Here is a 23,901-nt window from a genome sequence, read left to right on the forward strand (position 1 = left end):
TAAAATCAGCCCTCATCAACAGTTTTAATGATGTCCAGTCATCCTCATGGAAGATCTCCAGAAGAAGCACAAGGAAAATACTCCATTTGTGCAGCATACAAAGGGGAGCATGCTGTCGATATCTAGCAGCATGCATATAGACCTTGTACATTTATCTCTTCCTCAGAATTTCCACAGTATGTGCCCACTCTTCCCTGTATATCTTAACCTCCATTTATCCTCCATACAGGAAGCCATCCATCCTCCACTGAGGCTGGACTGCTCACCCTAATGGGCTGGCTGCTGTCCAGAACATTGGTGCTGGCAATTATGTCTCACCACCTGATGTTAACACTGCCATTGAGAGGATGCTGATGAAACTACACAACCAGCTAAAATTAACGTTTAATTCCATCTACTAGGCACAGGCTGGAGCTTGCCATCATAAGGTCTTTAGAGTGTGATGTTTCATTCATACTGCCCAGTTTCCTAGCTAGGCCTCTAAAACGTTCACACGGATGTAGATGACTTGAGAATCTTATTGAAATGCACATTCTGATTCAGTCTGAGTGGAGCATGACAGTCTGCATCCTGGTGGCATTACTGCTACTGTCCTAGGACCACTCTTTTTAGTAGGATTTTTAAGAACATGAATGAAGCATAATCCTAAGTGCATGGCAGTATTCTTTGCAACTTGTTTTTGCTATATAACTAGTTACCAGCTCCTGCACTACTACTATGAAAAAATCATCAGAGGTAAAATGTTTGAAGGCTAAGGGTATAGCTTAGTGGTAAAACTTTTGCCTCACATGTTCAAGGCCCTGGATTCAATTCCCAGCACTATAGAAAATAAATACATTAATAAAGAAACAAATAAATGGTCTGTATTCTCATTCATTTCCTCCCCCCCCCCCATCTCTCTCTCTCGGTGGTACTAAGGATGTAACCAGGGATATTCTACCTCCAAGCTACACCCTCAGCCCAATTTCTTATTCTTTTTTTGAAACAGGTCTCACTAAGTTGTGAGGGCCTCACTAAATAGGTGGGGCTGGCAGGGAGCCCAAATCTTCCTGTCTCAGCCTCCCAAATACTGGGATTACTGGGATTATTATTTTTAAAATAATGTTTGCCCTAAGTTATTTTCTTCCTAGAAGTTTTCTTAACTAAAAATGCAATTTTTATCTTACTATCTGCCTTATTTTACAGTCTTCATGTAGAGGGGGTAAAAGGAGTACATAAAGCTCTCAAGGGACATGCCTGTCTGGATATTTCTGATTGTACTTATCAGAATTTGAGGCACAAGTTAAAATAAAAAAAATGTCATTTATCAAATAGTAAGCACATAATAAGAATATAGAAATCAGTAAAGCACTCACTGCCTTCTCTCTCCAGGACGTTTGGTCTTGCACAGTGCACAAACATTTCTAACACAGACAGAAGTGATCATGCACTGAAAGAAAATGACCTTATGGTTACGCTCTTAGGGAGAGACTTATAAAGAACCATGGTGACCGTACTGCATATTAACCTAAAAAACTAAGTTTCCTGGCATTTATGGAAAATTCTAGTTTTATTTAATCAGACAGGGTTTTAAAAATGTGAATTTTTTTAACAGGATTCTAGATAGAGGAGGTGAATTCCAAGTTACTTTTAAATGATTATAGATGCTCCTCAACTTTCCAGGAGCTGACATTTGGTAAAATCACCATTAAATTAGAAATATGGTGAGTTGAAAATGCACTTATCCACCTAACCTACCAAACCACTTTTTTTTGGGGGGGGGCAATACTGAGGATTGAACCCAGGGGCTTTCTACCTCTGAGCTATATCACCAACCCTATTTTTGATTCTTTATTTTGAATCAACGTCTTAATAAGTTGTGGAGGGGCTTACTACATAACTAAGGCTGGCTACAAACCTGTGCAATCCCCCTGTCTCAGCCTCCCAAGTCCCAGGATTACCAGTGTGGGCCACTACACCTGGCACCTCTACAGAGCCTTGATTGTCTGTCTCCTCCTGATTACTGGGCTGACTGGGAGCTGCAGTCTCTGCCACTGCCCAGCATTGTGAAACAGGATCAGACTTTCTGGGTGTGTTGGCCCATGCCTATAATCCCAGTATTTGGAAGTCTGAGACAAGAGGATGGCAGGCTCGAGGACAGCCTCAGCAATATAGCAAGCCTCTCAGCAACCTAGCAAGACCCCTTTTCAACACAAAAAATAAAAAGAGCTAGGGTTGTAGATTGGAGGTAGAATAATAGTACTGGGTTCAATACCCTGTACTGAAGGAAGGAAGGAAGGAAGGAAGGAAGGAAGAAAGGAAGGAAAAGGTAGGGTAGGTGGGAGGGAAAGAAGGGAAGGAAAAGGAAAAGAAATAACCCAGGAAAAGATCCAAATTCAAAATTCAAGGTATAATTTCTAGTGAATGCATTCCACTTTTACAGCATTGTAACAAAAAACCAAAGAAAAGTAACACCATGATAAGTCAGAGAATGTGTGTCTTGCACAGCTTATCAAGAATAACTATTTTACATACTGTTTGCTTCTGACTTTGGAACACAATCACCCCAATACTAAACCAGGATATAGACAGAATTTCTACAGATATGTTACTACAGAGGCTAGTCCACAAGGTGATGGCTTCTGAGGATCTCATACTTGGTAAAAGAAACAAAATTAGAGAAAAGATAATACATTTCCTCTATAAATTTGAATACTGTGTCATGTGAAGTTACCAGCAAGAAAACAAGTAGTACACAAAGTAGGATCTGAATCATTATTAAAGAAAAAGGCATGAAAATAAACTAAATTTTAGCTAAGGGCCATCTTGTCAGTGAAAAGATGGGCAATTTTAATTTATCTTAATATTTTCTCATTTGCATGAAAATCTTTTATTGATTACATATCAGTCATATAATGGAAAAATCCAATTAAAAATTAATCTCCCATCTGTCCTTTGGTTTCTAGGCTGTGTTGTTTACAACGCAGTGCGTATTTAAAATTGGATTTTTCAAGTTCCATTTAATTTCTGAAACTGCCATCTTTCCTTTAATTTAGTTTCAATGATTTAAACTAATCATAAAAATCTGCTGCAACATATTGTATTCTGCCACCACAAACACCCTTGAATCCTGTAGATTTGTTTCTTTGCAATAATTGGACCAGATGCTTTTCACGAAAACCTCTTATTGGCTCATTACCAAGTTTAAATCCATACAATGTATTGATCAGTCCTCCTCTTTCTCTACTGGGTGGCCAAGGCAATGTTAGGAAGGCTTAGAACAATTTAACTCAGATGGTGAGGTTTTTCTAACAGAATATTTATTGTCCCCCCAAAAAAGGCTTTCAATACCCCCAAATACTCCCAAATTGGCAAATGAGTTTTTTATTTTCTTTTTTTAATTGCCTTAGACTCTTTCATGAAGCAGGGCCCAAGCTAGAGAAAAATTGCCATGATGAGCATCTTCTGACCTGTGGTTACACTGCAGTGAGCATACTGACTATAGTTGCACACCACCAGAGCCCAGGATGACCCAGTCAGCTCCTACATGACCATTATTTGTATGGACTTTGCTGAAAAATGGAAGCAATGTACTAATGTAAAGAAGACATCCCATGGCAAACTGGTTCATAGTCCACTCACATAGCCATCAACCATTAATTGAACAAGCATTTACCAGGTCAGGTTCAGGAGACAAGAAAAAACCTTCCTAGCCTCATTCTATAAAATCTAGGAGGAAAACACACATGACAAGAGGTCAGCATAGTGAAGAGTTGTGGGCTGTGAATGATGAACAAGTAATGACCCCAAGAGAGGAGGTTGTTAATTCTACATGGAAATAAAGAAATGGTTCATAGACAAAGCCACCTTTGAGCTGAATCTTGAGATCTGGGTAGATTTCCGCTTTGTAGAGCTGTGTGGGTGGTTCTGTGATATTATATTGTTTTGTTGTTGTTGTTGTTGTTTTGTTGTTGTTGTTGGGGTTTTTTTTGGTGGTACTGGGAATGGAACCCAGGGGCCTTCTACCTCCGGGCTACACTCCCAGACCTATTTTATATTTTATTTGGAGACAGGGTCTCTTAAACCAGCTGAGGCTGGCTTCGAACCTGTGCGATCCTCCTGTCTCAGCCTCCCAAGCGCTGGGATTATAAGCGTGCACCACCACGCCCGGCTCCGTGATATTATATTGAATCACCAATGTAATAATCTTCACTGAAAATCCATGTATCAGCCATCTGAGTGCTAGGCACAGAGAAAGTATTAAAAAATGACAGTAATAATAACATTAATATTACCTTATTGGGGAATAGCTTGCCAAAATATAGATACCCTTAAGGAATGACTTATACTGAAGAAGCATATGAAGAAAATAATAACTCAGTTGTGTTCACAACTTACAATAAATGGAAATGATAAAAACACCATCAACAGTAGTTCAATCCTAGTAATTCCATTACAAGGAAAACTACAAAATGTCCAATTCTATATGCATTATATTAAATAACTATAAATATACTATTAAGAACACCTGGAATATGATAGTAGAGGAGAGGTGAACTAATATTTACAGGGATCTTCGATGTGGCCAGACAGGGTCATTATGCATATATTTTGTCAATTAATTATCATATCAATATTATGAGGTATGAAGAAGAAATAGAGTCTGTCTTGCCAAGGCACACACCATTGATGAGTGTTAAGAAAGAATCTGGTCTTATAAATTGTCTCCCACTTTAGGCTGTTATCACTACACCATGAGACATAGCTGTGTGAAAAGACAAATTAAGAAAGGAAAACTCTGTTTAGTCATTATTAAGGGATAATCTTAAAGAGTGAGTTCCCATGGTACACTCAAAATATAATGTTTTCCAAACTACAAAATAACACAAATCTTCCTCTTTTAAGGTATAACAATTACCAATTATTAGTAACTAACCACAATGCTAAATCTGCCACATGGATTATTTCACTGACTACTCACCACAATTTCCAAAGCAGGCATTATTGTTCTTATTCCCAGTATACAAGAGATGGAACTGAGGGTTATTAGATATAGTTAACTGTTCCCAATAGAAGTTCACTGTGTCTAGAGTAGAGGACAGATTTGAACTCAAGTCTATCACTCTATGAAACTAGTGTTTATCTCTATATCATGTTAGGCAGGTTATCATATAGCTATCAATGCTTGTATTACATAATATAAATGCATATACACATAAGTATATGCAAATTTCCTCACTACAAGTACACTCAATATACAGGAATCTTTAAACTTAAATAATCAGTAAGCTGGTGTAGTAGTAGTCAGCTTTCCATGACTATCACAAATACCTAAGATAGTCAACTTATAAAGAGAAAGTTATATCTTGGCTCGTAGTTTGGAAGTTTTTTTCAGTTCCTGGTGGGCGAGCCCTGTTGTTCTGGGGCCTGTGATAAGGCAGTACCTTGTGCTGGGAGCCCATGGCAGAGCAAAGTGACTCGTCTGATGGCCAGGAAATGAAAAACAGAGAAGGAAGAAGGGTCCAGGTCCCACAGTTCCCTCTGAGGATGCACCCTCAGTGGCCTCAAGACCTCCCACTAAGCCCCAGCTCTTAGAGCTTCTACCTGCCTTCTCATAGCGCCACTCTGGGAACAAGGTCTCTAACACAGGGACACGCGAGGTCTAAATCACAGCAGGTGGGAAAGCTAAATTGATTTTCCAGGCTCGAGTGAGTATCTTTCAAGTAGACTTTTTCAGACTGAAACTGAAGCCCAGGTGTAGCAGATTTTAAAATCTAAATTATTTCCATCAGTCATCACTGAGATTTTCTCAACATGGAAGCAATGACTGCTGTTCTCAGTTGGCCATTTAAATCAGTGTGAAAATAGAGCAGCCCCTTTATCTGGGGGGGGGGGGATATGTCCCAAGGCTGCCAGTGGACACCTGGAATTTCAGATAGCACCAAGTCCTACATTTACTATGTCTGCTTTTCTCTATACACATCTGAAGTAAACTTTAATTTATAAACTGGACACAGTAAAGTATTAGCAATAATGAATAAGAAAATAGAACAACTACAACAATGCACTGAACTCCCTTTCTCTCTCTCCAAATATGGAATTTTCCATTGAGTATTTTCAGACTGTGATTGACCTTGGGTAACCAAAACACTGGAAAAGCAAAACCATGGCTAAGAGGGTCTACCGCAGTTTGCCTGAGTGACTCCTAGGGTTTCCCATATTAGGAAAACAGCAAAGTGTTTGCTCAGATGAGCAGGCTAGCAGTGGTGGGTTTTGCAAAGTGCAAGACCTACAAAAAATACCTACAAAATAGAAATATAACTTCCCTGACTTTTTCCTCTACTACTTAACTTGGTGGCAATGTTATCTAGATTTTCAATATCAGAGAGGAACTATTAATATGGGCATGTGCCTATTCTTAATAAAGAAAACTCTAGTTTATCATTGCTATATTTCACAGGGAAGGTGGGGTCATTGGGAAGTACCCTATCTATGATCTTGGTAGTATAAAGTCTCTGCTTAGACACTAGCTGTTCTAAGACTTGCTGTACTTTATGTTTCTAAGGAAGGACGCAATAGTCACAGATTTAGCAGCCCCAGAGAGCCAGATTTGCTTTTCCATAAAAGGATTCAAGAAATATGCAAGGGTATCTTTGCATCAGATCTTACACCTTTGGGGCTTATTTTAATCACTTTTAAAAAATAGACTTCAAATGACCTCTGTGAGCAGCCCTTGGCAGGGAAAGAGAATAACCCTTGGCAAAGTCCCACATCATACCTCTGCTACGGCCAGAGGAAGAGACTCTGAGCTTCTCGGACTCTGCAAATCCTCTCAGATATAGAGAAAGGGGACGATTTTAACCCTCAGCTAGCAAATGCCTCTTTCTATTTTTTTTGGTGGGGGGGAGGTTAACCAAGACACAGGGAAATAATATGTCACTGAAAATAAAGGCACAGCAAGTTTAAGTGCATTGAACTCTCCAGCCATGCCAGCCAGGAGCCTAAGGACATAGATTCAGCTCCCCCAGTGTTGTGAGGAAGAGAAAGAAATTTTGCAGCAAACCTCTTGCTGACTCTTCAGTGTCCCTGAATGGAGAATGGAGGTGAAGTCATTAGCAAGGGCTTGCTCACAAACAGGCTTCCCTTGAGCCACCATCAACCAATTGTAGTTGCTTTCAAAATCTTCTCTACAGGCCAGGTGTGATGGCTCTTACCTGTCATCCCAGTACTTTGGAGACTGAGACAGGAGGATTTCAGGTAGGAGATCAGCCTCAGCAACTTAGGGAGGCCCTCAATAACTTAGTGAGACCCTGTTTCAAAATAAAAAGTAAAATAGGACTGGGGTATGTGTAGCTCAGAGGTAGAATGCCTCTGGATTCAATTCCAATACTGCAAAAAAAAAAAAAATCTACACAATGCAGCATTTCCAATATGTTGGTTTTCTTATCTCAGCTTTAAAAAATCTCAGAACAGTACCATCGGGTGAACTTCTCAGTTAGGACTTAATGTGAACCCAAGGGGCAACAAGCAAAGAGGCTGGGTGGTGGTCAGAACCAGCGAGAACAACATGTGGCCCGGGCCCCGCAGCATCCATCTCCTCTGTAACATACGGAGCAGCAGGCACAGGCTTTCACACTTCCATTGCTAAAAATCTCAGCAGCAACAGTTTCAGTCCCAGGATACATCTGTGGGCTGCTGAAGGCAGTGTGAAAAGCTGGCCCTGCTCATGGATCCTCCTCATTTATCAAAAGCACTCAAGCTATTCATTTTTAGACAATTATATTTCCTCAATACAAAAAAAAAAAACTACATTTAAATACTTTATTGGAGCCAGGTATGGTGGCACGTGCCTGGAATCCCAGTATGTGGGAGACTGAGACAGAAGGAGGCCAGCGTGGAGGACAGTCTCAGCAAACAGTGAGATGCTTAGCAACCCGGCAAGACCCTGTTCCGAAATAAAAATAAAATAGGGCTGGGGGTATATCCCTAATGTAAAATGCCCCTGGGTTCAATCCCCAGTGCCACATACACAAAAACAAAAAAAAATCACTGGACACTGAATTTTTCCACATTGTTTATGAGTTTGATACAAGGACTCAGGTGAGCTATTAAAAAAAAAAAAGAGTAAGACACTTGACCTTAAAGGTGAGGTCCTAGCCAGGCCCGGTGGTGTATGCCTATAATCTCAGTATTTAGAAAGCCGAGACCGTAGGATTGCAAGTCTAGGCCAGGCTCAATAACTTAGCAAGACCCTGTTTTAAATAAAAAGTAAAAAGGTCTGGGGTTTAACTCAGAGGTAAAATGCCCCTGGGGTCAATCCCCAGTATCAAAAGAGGGGAAAAAAAGCCAGGCGTGGTGGCACACACTTGTAATCCCAGCATTCGGGAGGCTGAGACCAGAGGATTGTGGTTCCTAGACAGCCTCAGCTACTTAGTGAGGCCCTCTGCAACTTAGTGAGACCCTGTCTCAAAGAATGAAAAAAAAAAAATAGGGTAGGGGTTGTGGCTCAGAGGTCGAATGCCCCTGGGTTCCATCTCCAGACCCGCAAAAAAAAGGGGGGTAGGATGAGGCCCAAGGTCCTTTGGCAGCATACAGACCCCAGCGCCAGACGGGCAGAGGAAGATGCCAACCCTATGTGGACATCTCTCCACAGGAAGGCTCTCAGGAACACGGCTAACTCTCAAAGGCTTATCAAGCCTCAGTCTCTGCCACGGCTGTCAAAAAATTCTACTACGACATATTGCTTATTGGGCAGATTTCTCTTTTGAACTGGATAATTCTAAAGACTCCTGGGGTGCAGGAGGAAACATTTTTGTTCCCACTTGGAACCCAAGCAAAAAGTTTGAATGTTCTTTACCCTGTGCCTTCCAATTTCTCTGCAGCTTTTTACCACTCCTGCTATGAGGAGAACACAATAGAAGAAAGGCCACGACGGAGAGCTGCATGCTTCACACAAAACGAGGAGGAGAGCCCAGCACTCAGCAGAATGACTCTGGGGGAGATATATAAAGCCCATACGCACCACTTTCTACATATGTTATATTTAATGTGTATGAAATATATACATAAATATACACAATATATGTATATTCCATAAAACAGTCAAATGGCATTCCTTGGACAAATTTCTCCTGCTATAGTTTGTATCTTTTATGTCCCCCAGTGACTCGTGCTTTAAAACCTTGGTTCTCAGGCTGGCACTAGTAGAAGGGGTGGAGTTTTTAAGAGGTGGGGCCTGCTGCGAGGTTGCCAGGAGGAGGAGCACGTCCTCAAGGGTGACTGTAGGACCCCGGGCCCTCGCCTCGCTCTCCTTCACCTTCAACCATGCAGTGGACGGTTCTGTTTACCAGGTGCTCCTGCCGTGAGGTGCGGCCTTGCCACAGGCCCAAAGGAAGAGGGCCACGAGTCACAAATTGAAGCCTTCAGTATTGTGAGCCAAAATGATTATCTCCTCTTTGTAAGTCTACTACCTTGGGTTTTTTGTCAGAGTATCAGAAAGCTGTCTAACACAACTCCTTTCTCTGCACATTTCTATCCGTATGTTGCTTTCATAACCGTGGTCCAGTGCTTACCATGCACCAGAGCAAGACTGAATCCAATTCCAACTCTACCATTTATAGCTGTATGGTCCTGGACATGCTTTTACTAAGTTCTGTGCCTTTGTAGCCTCATCTGTTAAATGAGAGTAATAATCCAGCTATTGGGAGGATGAAATCAGATAATATAAGCAAAGCACTTGGAATGACACTCGGCAAAGCTATTATCATCAAGGTTATTATAATGCAAACTTGTTTTCAAATGTATTATCATGGCTGACCCCATAAACACACTATGCAACAGAAGTGGTCATTTTATCCTTCTGGGGGTGGGGAGTACCGGGGATTGAACCCAGGGACAGTCCACCTTGGAGCTATATCCCCAGCCCTTTTTATTTTACTTTTTTTTTTTTAAACAAAGTCTTGCTAAATTGCTGAGGCTAACCTCATACCTGTCACCTTCCTATCTCAGCCTTCCAAATACTAGGATGAAGATATATGCACCCCCCACCTGGCCATTTTATCCATATTTTACTGGTAAGTATAATGAAGCTCAGTTACTGGGGTTTTTTTTTTGTTTTTTGGGGTTTTTTTGGTGGTACTGGGGTCCCTGGAGGCCCTTCTACCTCCAGGCTCCACTCCCAGACCTATTTTTACATTTTTAATTGGAAACAGGGTCTCCTAAGCCAGCGCGCGCGGCTGGCTTCGAACCTGCATGATCCTCCTGTCTCCGCCTCCCAAGCGCGGGGATTACAAGCATGCGCCACCACGCCCGGCGTCAGTTACTGTTTTGAAAAATATATATAAATAATCTGTAGATGAGCCAAGATTTGAATCCTGATCTCTTGACATTCAAACTAGGATTCTTTCCCACTATACCCAATTATTGTCATGTATAACCGAGCAAAATTAAGCCACTATAAAATACTGCCATTAGGTGAGTTCTGAAAGGAAGAAAATGATTGTGAACATTGTAGAACCCATTCTAGGAATTTATTCCTCAATAAACAAAAACAAATGATTCGCTGATACAGACATTAGCAAACACTGATTTATTTATTTATTTATTTATTTATTTATTTATTTATTTTGTGTGTGTGGTACTGAGGACTGAATTCAAGGGCATTCTACTTATGACCTACACCCCCAGCCCTATTTTATTTTTATTTTGAAACAGGATTTCACTAGGTTTATGAGAGTCTCACTATGTACTGAGGCTGTCCTCAAATCTATGATCCTCCTGTCTCAGCCTCCCAAGTACTGAGATTATAGGCATGTGCACCCACTACACCTGTCTCCTAACACTGATTTTTAGACCTAATCCCCCAAATTCTGAACTGAGAGGGGAGGAGGAAGACTCACCAATATATATTCTTTGTTCTAAATTTTACTTTTTATGAAGGTAGGTAAACTCTCACCTTGAGAAAACATTTGAAAAATGTATACTTCAGGATGGTTGGATAACTCATTAGAAATTGAACCAATGAAGGGCTTAATTATTTTATTATGAAATGTGCCATTTTATTGCTAGTATAATTCACAAGCCAGTCGTGGGCTTTCTGGTCACTGATATATTGATGGCATTCAGGCTATAGTCTCTCAGAGCCACAAGACTGAAAATATCATCCCTAGGAATCTTTATCCACATGCAAGTTTTATGAGGCAGCAGAAGATTGGTCAATATAAATGAACAACTCACACAGATTCCTTCTTTTCTAATGAATTTTTATAAGTTAGAGTATTTAAATGGGTCCCTAGGGGACTTATTCTTTCATGACTAACACTCTTTCTAGTAGTATTAGCATCTATTCTAATTAATTAAGTTTGTATTAGCCTTCAAGAATTTGCCCACATCTTCCACTTAAGATCGATCTCTTAATTTATAAATCTAGTTTTTATTTTAATACTGTCTATACATCCAAATCATTCAAGTTACCCCCCACCGAATTTAAAAAGGTATTTTGAGGCTGGGCATGGTGGCGCACGCTTTTAATCCCAGCATTTGGGAGGCTGAGACAGGAGGACTGTGGTTTGTGGACAGCCTCAGCTACTTAGTGAGGCCCTCTGCAACTCAGTGAGACCCTGTTTCAAAATAAAGAATAAAAAATAGGGTTGGGGGTATAGCTCAGAGGTAGAATGACCCTGGGTTCCATCCCCAGTACTGCAAAAAAAAATAAATAAATAAAAAATGTATTTTTATAGAGCCACACTAAAAATTAAATTTCAAACAAAGATAGTAATACTAAAAAAGATAATCTTTTTTTCCTGTACTAAGGACAGAACCCAAGGGCATTCTACCTCTGAGCTACATCCCCTGCCCTATTTTTTTAGTCTTTCTTATATTTATTTACTTTTTTATTTATTTATTTACTGCAGGTCTTGGGATGGAACTTAGGGGCATTCAACCTCCGAGCTACACCTCCTGCCCTATTTTTTATTCTTTATTTTGAAACAGGGTCTCGCTAAGTTGCAGAGGGCCTCACTAAGTAGCTGAGGCTGTCCACGAACCACAATCCTCCAGTCTCAGCCTCCAGAATGCTGTGATTACAAGCGTGCGCCACCACGCCTGGCTAAAAATGATTATCTTAAACAGAGACACTGCTAAACTCTGAATGGCTAGCAATTCACACTGATCATATGATCAGTATTTTTTTTTTTTTACTCATTTTACCATCAGAGTCCTGTCAAGCTTTTACAAGCATTATTCATCTAGCCAACTCACATTGTAACGTCCATTTGTCCAAGTTGACAGATTTCCATTTCACAGGTAAAGAAACCTTCTCCTTTTCGTTTTAATTCTGAAATTATGTTTTAAATGCATAGTATGCCTAATATTCTAGAAATATTCCTGCTAAAATTCTCCAGATGGATATATGCCATTCCTTAGATACATCTTAAAGTCTACAAAATTTAAATAAATCTCACTAGAGAACATTCCTGAGATGCAGAATCATAAAATATTACTTAGGTCAAAGAAATGCATTAGATTTTCTCTGGTGCTGACAGCTTACCTCTGCATCTTCCATGCTTAAGGCTATAAACTAGAGGATAAAATTGAAAACAGATGACGAGAGAGCCCCATTATGCTAAGCAAATAACTTCAAAAGTAGAAATCCCTGAATAATCATTTCATCTTCGAAGATAGGCCTTTTTTAAACTTAATTCCCAAGATTAATTCTGCCCAATGCTAACCTTGGATAAGTGTGAGATCAACAAGGACATTTTTGTTGACTGACCCAGCTCCCTCAACTAGAATAAAACGTATGTCTCAGGTTCCCAGCACACGCCACAAGTCCCCCCATCTCCCTGCTTCTCCCGGTGAAGTGGGGTTGCTGGCAGGACACTGCCCTTACCTGCTTCCCGTCCAAGGTGTACAGGCGCTTCACCACCCCAGAGTCCAGCTTGATGGCATCCGTAATGTCGGTGAGGACCTGCTCGAAGGAATGGGCCGTTTTCTTGTTCAGCAGGATCCTGACTGCCTTCCGGGGCTTCACCCCACTTCTGATGATGGTGACCAGCTTGGGCCGAATGAAATCCTTATTCTCCCGCACCTCGGAAGGACTGCCTTTGGCGGTGGCCAGCGAAGACACGGCCCGGGAAGCCGAGGTGGTCTTGACGTTCACCGACCAGTTGGGGTTCACGTTCTTGGTGTACTCCAGCTTCTTGAAGGGCTCGATGGAACCACACACGTAACTCTCTCCTAAGGAAGAGAGAGAGGGAGACTTCCATTGACACAAAGGTAGACTCATTTCTTTCTTTTTTTTTTTTTTTCCTATGTAGTCTTTCCATTTTCCTTTTACTACCTAGGGGCAAGGACAAGTTGTGATTTGTAAAAACAATGTAAACATGATTCATAATTAATGAAAAAGAAAGATTTCTGACTTCTGATCTGGTTCTGCCAGCAACAGACTGGCATCTTGCAAAGAAAATCATCCTCTTTTTCATTTGCAGGCTGGTGATAAACATATTGATATGCTTGAATCAGCCTAAGAAAGGTATGAAATTGAATTCAGAATAGGAAGTATTCTTTGCGAGTTAGGGACATTTAAATGTGTGGAAAACTTAAAAACCAGAGATAGCTACATGTGCTACTTGAGCTCATTTAAAAACTAAAAATGGACCAGAACACTGCTGCTTAAAATGGTTATATAACTTATAAATTTGATGAGAGTGTACGCTAACCACTCTGCAATTAAGTAAAATTCCAAAAGTGGTAGTTGAGTGCAATAGTGCACGCCTGTAAGTCCAGTACTTGGAAGGCTGAGACTGGTTCACAGCCAGCCTCAGCAACTTAGTGAGGCCCCCTGCAACTTAGGGAGACCCTGTTTCAAAATTAATAATAGTAATGCCAGGCGTGGTGGCACACACTTGTAATCCCCATGCTTGGGAGGTGGAGATAGGAGGATCGTGCTGGTTCGGAGCCAGCCTCACTGGCTTAAGGGACCCTGTTTTTAAATAAAAATATATAAAATAGGTCTGGGAGTGTAGCTAGGAGGTAGAAGGGCTTCCAAGAACCCCAGTACCACCAAAAAAAATATTTATAGTAATAATAATAATTAATAAATAGAGCTGAAGGTATAGCTCAGAGGTAGAATGTCCCTGGGCTTCGTCCCTATAATATACATGTATGCATACACACACACACACACACACACACACACACACACACACACACTCACACACACACAATTCCCCTTCCTTTTCTGCCTTTTATACACTGCTGCCCGTGGTCTTTACACAGACTAGAAAGTCACTTCATATCTGCTGATAGGTAAAAGGTTTAGGGAATGGTTAACCTACAAACTATAGCTTCTCAAACTGACTCTAAAACAAAAATTGTCAAATGCTTATTTAAAATGACCTCTTAACAGAATCCTATAATGAAAATACTCAGACTGTAAGGATGTGGCTCACACACAAAAGAAGCTAACCTATATACTAAGAGATGACGATTTATAAAATGGTTGATTCTAAATATATATTTCACAAAGTTAATAGATGAAAGCATTGTGAAATTAAGGATTTTATAATGATTTGTATTCTGTGTTAGTAAGTCTTTATGACCAGAATTAGGTAAAAATGTTTTAAAAAGCCTTCATAATTGCCAGTAAAGTGACATAGGCTTAATCCAACACAACCTATTTACTTTCACCTAAGTCCTTCCCCTATTTTTAAATTAATGGTGTAAGCATGAAGGCCCACAGGATTAAGTATCCTGACCAGTATTTCAAAAATAAAAAAGAACAAGCTATACATATTATCAAACATTTATTTTGCAAATTAAAAAAAATTTTACTCTAATGTATGTATGTAGGTATGTATGTATATATACACACGTTATGCCTCATAAGAGGTTGTACGAATATTACAAGTTTACTCAAACCAACCCACTTCTATTTACCTGGAAGATCATAATTTGACATTTATCCCAACTATTTTTTTCAGAATTTAAGTAGGTGTCAAAAATAGATATGAAGTGTTTTTAAAAACTTATTGAAAGGGTATCATGAATGTGGCAGTAGGAAAGAGGGAATTGGAAATTCTGGCTCAAGACCTGACCTCTTCAAGTGTGCAATGTTAGACAAGTCCCCTAGACTTCTGAATGAGGCTTATTTACCTGTCAAATGAAACTTCACTGGGTTTTAGTGAAGGTTCAGTTAGGCAGTAGAGGGACTTGGGATATAGTTCAATGGTAGAGTGCTCACCCAGCAGGTACAATATCCTGGGTCTGAGCCACAGCACCAAACATAGATATGTGTACCATACATGTACATACACACACACACACACACACACACACACACGCCACAGAGATTACTTGATCTCAAACACTCATTGCTAAAAAAGTGAAAATGACTTGAGGTGGCATTATCCTAAATCATGCAGTCAGCCTGAAAGTAAAAATAAAATTATAGGGCCTGATATGGTGGCGCACGCTTATAATCACAGCATTTGGGAGGGTGAGACCAGAGGATCGCAGTTCATGGACAGCCTCAGCTTCTTAGTGAGGCCCTCTTCAACTTAGTGAGACCTTGTTTCAAAATAAAGAATAAAAAATAGGGCAGGGGGTGTATCCCTAGGTTCCATCCCCAGACCCGCAAAAATAAATAAATAAATAAATAAATAAATAAATAAAATTATAGGAACTCAGTGAGCAGGTCCCATGCTATAGGGTGTTAAGTTTTCTAAACATAGCTACCAAGGTACATCACACTGGGTCCATCTCAACAAAAATGACCCTGATGCTCCCCTCAAAAGGCACACAGTCCAAAATTTCCCAGAACAAGTCACACTTTGTCACAGTTCTGTGCTAACTGAAGATATGCAGGTGTATGATTATTGGCTTATACACTAAGCCCCTAATTAAGAAAAAATAAAAGCTTGGAGTTGTTCGCATTTCAACAAAGAAAACATGTGTCTGGGAATACTGAGGATTGAACCCAGAAGCATCTACCTCTGAGCTAACACCCCCAGCCTTTTTTATTTTTTGTTTGGGAACAGGGTCTTGCTAGGTTTCTGAGATGTTCACTACTTTGCGAAGGCTGTTCTCAAACCTCTGATTCTCCTGTCTCAGCCTCCCAGGCACCGGGATTACAGATTTGTACCACCATATTCTTCAAGAAAAGTTTTTTTTACCATCAGAAAAAAAATAATCAGAAGAGCAAAAAATTTTAAGACTATAACAATATTGAATGGATTTGTTGAAATAAAAAATATGATTTTTACATCTTCTTAGATAAAGCACACAGAGAAAGTCCTTCAAAACACTTTCATAAGGTAGCAAACATGGTAGGCTGGATTCAAGCAACAACAACAGAAGAAATGTTTCTTAAAAAGGATGATGTTGAGCTAAGAGGAAAGTAACAGGTAAAAGGTGACTGAAAAGCTGTCACCAAATCCAAGATCACACACCACACAGTGCTTGGTCATTTAGAGTTCACTACACTACTCAGAACTTCAGGAAAAGCCAGCACAGATAGTTTCCATTTCATTATGCAAACAACTTTACATAAAATTTATCTGACTCCACATTCTGACTACTTTTATTGGAACCATAGTTTTTTTCTGGGTTTTTTTTTTTTTTTTTTTGGTGGTACTGGGGTTCCTGAAAACTCTTCTACCTCCGGGCTACACTCCCAGACCTATTTTTGTATTTTTATTTGGAAACAGGGTCTCTTAAGCCAGTGAGGCTGGCATCGAACCTGCACGATCCTCCTGTCTCTGCCTCCCAAGCACGGGGATTACAAGTGTGTGCCACCACGCCGGGCCTGTAACCATAGTTCTGAACTTCTCCCACCAATGGAGATGTGGTCTCTGCCTTAATTCAGTTAAATTAAAGCTTATTGTATTTTCTGATTTTGTAGGGGGGAAAAGAGCTTTTCAATTATAGTCATCCCTCAGCATCCTCAGGGAATTGATTCCAGGATCCCCTGAGGATATTCAAATCAGAGGATGCTCAACCCACTTTTATAAAATGGTGTAGTATTTGTGTAGAACCTACACTCATATTCCATACATTTAAAATCATCCCAAATAACTTAAAATATCTAATTCAATGTAAATAGTTAACAAACTATATTGTTTATGAAATAACAGAGAAAAAATCTATTTGCTAAGTACACATGCAATTTTCAAAAATACGTCTTCAGTCCATAATTGGTTAAGCCAGTGAATGCAGCACCCGCGGATACTAAGGGCTACATGTAATGTGCTAACATCATGGATAATTGCAGATTAACCAACATGACAGGTTTGAATGGAAGAATACATAGTCTTTGTTTGGTCAAATAGCTCTGGATTTCCAGTGCTCAAGCTCTTGTTTAATGGGATCAAAATAAATTATAATCTTCTCTAGAGAATCATCTATTGGCCATATTCAAAGCCTCACATGAACTATGTGTAAGCGTCACTCAACATGCAGTAAGACTTATAATTCCTGCAACATACTTCCTCACACATACACTCAGCCAACTCCAAAGTCTTCTGATAAAATTTCTACTGCAACAATGAAATAAAAGTAAAGAAACCTTAAAAAAAAGATATATTTGATCAAAACAGTCCAAAATTTACTTTAAGAGTTTTCATTACTTTATAGGTGGAGTTAAATAAAGATGTCAAGTTTGCAAATATCTTAGATGGTTTAGAGGAAATGGCATAAAAATCTATTTACAGGTGGTACTAAAAGTTAAAAAATATTATGACTTGGTGGCTGGTTATCACATTGCCAGTTTTTGTCTGAATGTTTTGAGATGAGGTCTTTCCATATTGCCCAGGCTGGCCTTGAATTCCAGGGCACAAGTGATCTTTCAGCCCCCGCCTCCTGGGTAGCTGAGGCTACAGGTGTGAGCCACCATGCCTGGCATACTGCCGGTTTTGTAGTTTGTTCAAGCTAAAAATTCTATAAGACTAATCCTACACTTGAAATGTAATATTCTTGATATCCAAGACACCTCAACAAATGGCAAGAACTACAGACACAGCATTGGCAAAATTGCTGTGGCTTTTTTTTTTTTTTTTTGGTGGTGGTACTGGGGTTCCTGGAAGCCCTTCTTCTTCCAGGCTACACTCCCAGATCTATTTTATATTTTTGAAACAGGGTCTCTTATGCCAGCGCGGCTGGCTTCGAACCTGCGCGATCCTCCTGTCTCCGCCTCCCAAGCGCGGGGATTACAAGCCTGCGCCACCACGCCCGGCTTTTGCTGTGGCATTTATAAGGGCTAAAAACTAATATTTACTTTTATACAGAGAGAGAGAGAAAGAAAACTATAATTACAAAAAGACAAGGAAATAAAGCATGAAAGTGTGTTGGAATCCAACCATACCTTCTAAAATGTCAAAATATGATGATATCTTTCCTAGTAGAGTTAAATATTTTCAAGAACTTCAAGGATAAAATAATTTTAAGCATATTACTTTTTCTTCTGTTTTAAATTTTTTTTTTGTGGTACTGGGGATTGATCCCTGGGACATTCTACCTCTGAGCTACATCCCAAGCCTCTTTCTTTCTTCCTTTCTTTCTCTTTCTCTTTCTTTCTTCCCACATTTAACAAAGTCTTGTTAGGTTGCTGAGAGACTTGCTACTTGCTAGGGCTATCCTCAAACCTGCGATCTTCCTGTCTCAGCCTCCCAAGTACTGATTACAGATGTGCACACCACTCCTGGCTTAGGCTATTTTTTTAAATACTGAAGACTCCATGTTTCTGTATTTGTTACATTACCCATGAGTAGGGCATCGTGGTACATGCCTGAAATCCCAGTACTTTCAAGGCTAAGACATGAGGATCACGAATTTGAAGCCAGCCTCAGCAACTTAGTGAGACCCTCAGCAACGTAGTAAGATACTATTTCAAAATAAAATAATAAAAGGGGCTGGGAATATAGCTTGGAGGTAGAATGCCTCTGGGTTCAATCCCCAATATCAAAAATGAAAAATAAAAGGAAAAAACCATTTATTTTAAAGTTGTCCTATTTATCACTATCCTTCAAGGTATGGCAATATTTTTTCTAATAAAGTTAATTATAAAAAAATCTACAGAATTAATTCTACTTTGTCATTAGCTCCCATTATGAAACTTAGACTATTTCTGCTTTAAGTCAGTTCTCTGGGCACCACTGAAGGCATTTGGTAGTGTGGTACCTATTCTGTTTGACCAGGCAATGGTGCACCATGGAGTTTCTCTGCAGGACTCTATATTGGGGGATTCTAGAAATTGTCCTGTTTTTTCTTATTACTTGAGTTTTCATTGGCTAAGAGTTGTGATTTAAGTAATTCCATGAAGTTCTAGGATAAAATAGTTTTTGTAAGCATATTAGTTTGGAGGTTTGTTTGTTTGTGGCACTGGGGATTGATATCAGGGTCATTCTACCTCTGAGATACATCCTTAGGGTTGTTTTTTCATTTATTTATTTTTTTTATTTGAAACAGAGTCTTGCTAGGTTACTAAGAGTTTTGCAACTTGCAGAGGCAAGTGAATTCTGTTGAATAGTACTTGACATCAGTCTGAAAATGACCTAATTTCTTCCCTTCGCGTGACTAAAGCTAGTGAGTACTGCCTCTAAAATTCCTATAGACTAAGATGTGATTTGTTCAGAAGAATCTTAATTGAGAGATATCTGTGATATATTTCATTTTTCTAGAATATAAACTTTCTTTTTGAGAACTGTGGCAATTAAATTTCACTTTGTGAGTTACAACAAAATCTAGGACATATAGTAAAACTTCTGAATCTGAACTGAGTTTAATTACATGAAAATGAATTTATAGAACAAAATATCATAATGTGCCTTGTGGGTACTACTTTTATGAGCCAAGTCAGATATGCGCAGCAATATTTCATGATATACCTGTAAGGCACCAGTTGAAGATGATTTTCATGGTGCTATTAAAGGCAGAAAAAAGATTCCCCAAAGGCACTGACAGGTCATTCTTCCATAGTTTTTCCACAATATAAGGGCATATAAAAATAAGCTTAGAGAAATAATGTTTATGTCAGACCTATGAGAAAATGTCAACTTCTCAAATTCAAAGAAACAGAATAACAACATAAAGGAAAAAAATGTGAGATCCAAATTTTCTGAAATTTAAGACATGTACTTGAAAAGCCTAAAAACCAAAGAGGGGAAAAAGACAGGCAAGGACCTATAATTCAACAATGGTTTGATATAATGTGCAAAGCCTACTATAATTTACAAAATATAAGGCACTGAAATATATGGTAAAATAAAAAACTAGTAGTACATCAAACCACTAGAGACATTAAATTAGTAGGAATGCTTTTGAAAAGCAACATGGCACACTGTATGTGGAGACATGAAAATATTTATGTCTTCCACCCATAATCTCATTGCTCAGAATTCTCCCCCAAAAATGAGACAACAGCAAGCAACAAAATTGCAACAAGTTAAAAATTTAAAAATCCTCCTAAATTGTCAATGACAGGTACAAGACTTGAATTAGCCACTCTGGGAAGTGGAAGAAACCTAAGACAGGAGCCTATCTTCAAAAAGTTTAGGAAGTAATATGTGTATATGAAAAGATTCCACCACCAGGCAGCAAGTACCAATTGCTAAACCAGGGGTGAGGGCAATCCCAATTCAGAGAAAGAAATCACCTCCCACTGGGTTATGGGAGAAAAGAAAATGGAATTCACAGCAGCCCTAGAAGAGAGGGTGTGATTTCCATTAGCAGAAAAGAGAGAGAAGGGCATTTCAGATAAAATAAAATAATATCATCTACATATTTTTTCTCAAAATATAAAATAAAAATGTTTCCTTGGACTGCTAGGTGACGGAGGTGAGAGTTTTTGTGCATGGCCAGCGTTGGGTGCTGATGGGGCACGCCAACTGCAGTGTGAAGGAAGCCAGGGCTGAAGGCGGGATGTGGGGTACAGAAGTCAAGATGCCATCTAGAAAGCCTTCGTGAGAGACCAAGGGAGGAGGAGGAGAGTGAACTCTCCATATGTGCTGTAGGGATAGAGAGGAGTGGATGCTATGGAGAGTATGAAAAAGGTACAATCAACCTGAATCGATATGGCTCCCAAGAGAATGTGAGCCCACGGTGATGCTGCAACTTCTCTCCTGGCCTACTTCCCGTAGACCACAGTAGGTAAAATAAGAAGGGGAATGGGTTTCGATTAGGTGGTAAGGAAGGAAACTAAGTTAAGAGCCAGGCAGCTGAATATTTCCAGCAAACAGTTCTGGAGAAACACATGGAGTTTGGGAAGGAGATGGATGCAGCAGCTGTACATATGAGCATTGAAAAATAAATGCTCAGGGAAAAATGTCCATAGCCAGTTAGAAAAGCTGAAATCCAGGGCAAGAGTAGTATTTAAAGGAGACCCAGAGTGACAGAGGCCATTGATGAGGGCTAAGAGAAATCATGTGCTTGGAGCCATGAACATCAGGGGGTGGCAAATATATGGCTAGAGGATATCCAAACATCAGCATACATCATTCCAGGGAGCACAGCAAAGATAAAGATCCCTAAACGATGACTAACTGGCCAATAAGAGGCTACACGTGGCCCCCTAACGATCACTTCAGTTGAGCAGTGACACCATATTGGTTTCATTCATCCATTTACCCATTCCTATGCCTCTCTTTTTCCATCCAGCTATATTTGTTGAACATTTGCATCTATCAGGCAAGGTTGTGAGGCCTCCTGTGGCTCCCTGACTTCCAGAGGCTGAGATGTAAAAATAAATAAGCATATCATAGTGTGATTATCCTAGCGGAGTGGTTGGAATATAACTGGAAGCTGAGGAGGCAGGATAGCAAATACAGATATTTCTTATGGTGGGGAGTTTGGGGTTTGAGAGATCAGCAAAGTCAAGGCAAAAATTGTTTGGAACGTGGGAGATGTATATCTGTTGGCTGAGAGGAATGAGCGTGGGGAAGGTGTTGATAGAATAGGTTATGTGAATGTCTACCATGTAGGGAGTCATTTTCTAGCCCAAGCTGTCTTGCCTGTAATCCTTACCACAGCCCTGTGAGTTAAGTACTAATATTTATCACAGGGCACACTGAGGCACAAGGACTTAGGTAGCTTGTTTAAGGTCATATGGCCAGAATAGTTTGAGCCAAGATTCAAACACAGGTGGTCTGGCTCCAGAGCCTGCCCTCTTAAGCATGATACTCTGCACCCTTTCAGGAGGGCACCCATCTTACACCGAGACAGGAAAAGAAGGGAAGCCCAGGGGTGGGGGAACACAGGAAAAGTCAAGAGCTTAGCTACAGAGCTGCCTAAAATCAATGGGTGACAAGACCAGGGACAGCAGAGGACTTGTTGAAAGAAGTGCCCAAAAGTTTCTGGGCTACATTCTATAAGTAAAGAGGAGAGCCATTATTAATCAAAAGCATGACACAGAGCAATGGTCTATGTCCAGCTTTATGGGGCAGGAAATCTGATTTGAAGACCACAGCAGGTGACATGCGTGTCCGAAAGGAGATGATCTAAGACAAGTTGAATCAGGAATACAAGAGCAGGGTTAATATGAACATAATATAAAGAAAAGGGAAAAAATTAACTAGTATTTTTAGCTTAAGGCTCTACTAGAACCACACAAGAAAGAGACAAGCGTTAAGAAGTAGGAAAATGAGGAGTTATTGTTTACTTTTTCACTTTTACATTTTTCAAATTTTTCTACAACACTCACTGTAGTAAAATGTATCATTCTTTCAGTATACAAAAATATAAGTAGCTGCACATGGTGACCTATGCCCGTAATCTCAGTACTTAGGAGGCTGAGATGGGAGGATTACAGATTCACCAACCTCAGTGACTTATTGAGTTTCAAATAAAAATTAAAAATTTTTAAATTTCAAAATAAGAAGGGCTGAGAATGTTTCAAAGCAAAACAAAAAGATTCTTTTTAAAGGACCAGGGTATGACTTGGAAGTATAATGCCTCTGGGTTCAATCCCCAGTAACAAAACAACAACAACAACAAAGGATGATGTTATTGTTAAATAGTAATGGGGTTTTAAAAGCCATAATAGGAGCCGGGCGTGGTGGCACACGCTTGTAATCCCCGCGCTTGGGAGGCGGAGACAGGAGGATCGCGCAGGTTCGAAGCCAGCCGCGCGCTGGCTTAGGAGACCCTGTTTCCAAAATGAAAATGTAAAAATAGGTCTGGGAGTGTAGCCCCGAGGTAGAAGGGCTTCCAGGAACCCCAGTACCACAAAAAAAATAAAATAAAATAAAATAAAAAAATAAAATAAAATAAAAGCCATAATAATGGTGATGGAAAGAAATCAAAGAAATGTCCCAAAAAGAATCAACGGGATTTGCTGGACATTTGCATGTGAAAAGAGGAAGACATCAAGGGTGATGTTAATTTAGGTGTGTCTTAGTACATTCTGAATGCCATAGACTAGCACCTTATAAGCAATAAACACTTATTTCTCATAGTTCCAGCAGCTGTGAAGTTCAAGATTAGGAGCTGGCAGACTTAGCGTCTACTGAGACACCTTCCTCACAGATGACACTTTGCTGTGTCCTAACAGGAGGAAAGGCAAAATGGTTCTCTGGAGCCTCTTGTTTTTGTTTTTATGAGTACACCTTAGTGAGCTTCAGCATGACAGAAGCAAACATCACACAGCATTGTTTCTGTGTTTCCCCCCTGCTATTTCTTTTTCCCCATAGATACTATTAACACTGATATAGATAACTTCACATACAAATAAAAAGATTATTTGAACTTTCATCATCAGATCTCCCCTTTCTCCTCCCTACCTCTCACTCCAAAAACCCTTCCACTACTTTACTGGTATCTCCCCTCATTTATCTGAAGTCTTCTTTGCTTCCTAGATTCTTTTGAGCTTCCACATATGAAAAAAAACAAGCAATTGATTCCAGTAAGGAGGGCTCAACCCTCACACTTAGTCAC

The 23,901-nt window shown here is 39.8% G+C and overlaps 1 protein-coding gene across 7 annotated transcripts in view; it reads right to left on the reverse strand.

Moving 5' to 3' along the window:
* DCLK1 (doublecortin like kinase 1) overlaps positions 1 to 23,901 on the reverse strand; it is a gene marked incomplete at both ends in the record, with an annotated part of 363,877 nt that overhangs the window by 332,345 nt on the left and 7,631 nt on the right. For all 7 annotated transcript variants that reach the window (XM_080690077.1, XM_080690076.1, XM_080690069.1 and 4 more), the window contains one exon: positions 12,869 to 13,215. In XM_080690077.1, coding sequence (XP_080546203.1) covers positions 12,869 to 13,215 — 347 coding nt within the window. The remainder of the gene's footprint in view (positions 1 to 12,868; positions 13,216 to 23,901) is intronic.

Source organism: Muscardinus avellanarius, assembly GCF_963383645.1.
Source record: "Muscardinus avellanarius genome assembly, chromosome: 2".
In the NCBI taxonomy this organism is placed as follows: Eukaryota; Metazoa; Chordata; class Mammalia; order Rodentia; family Gliridae; genus Muscardinus; species Muscardinus avellanarius.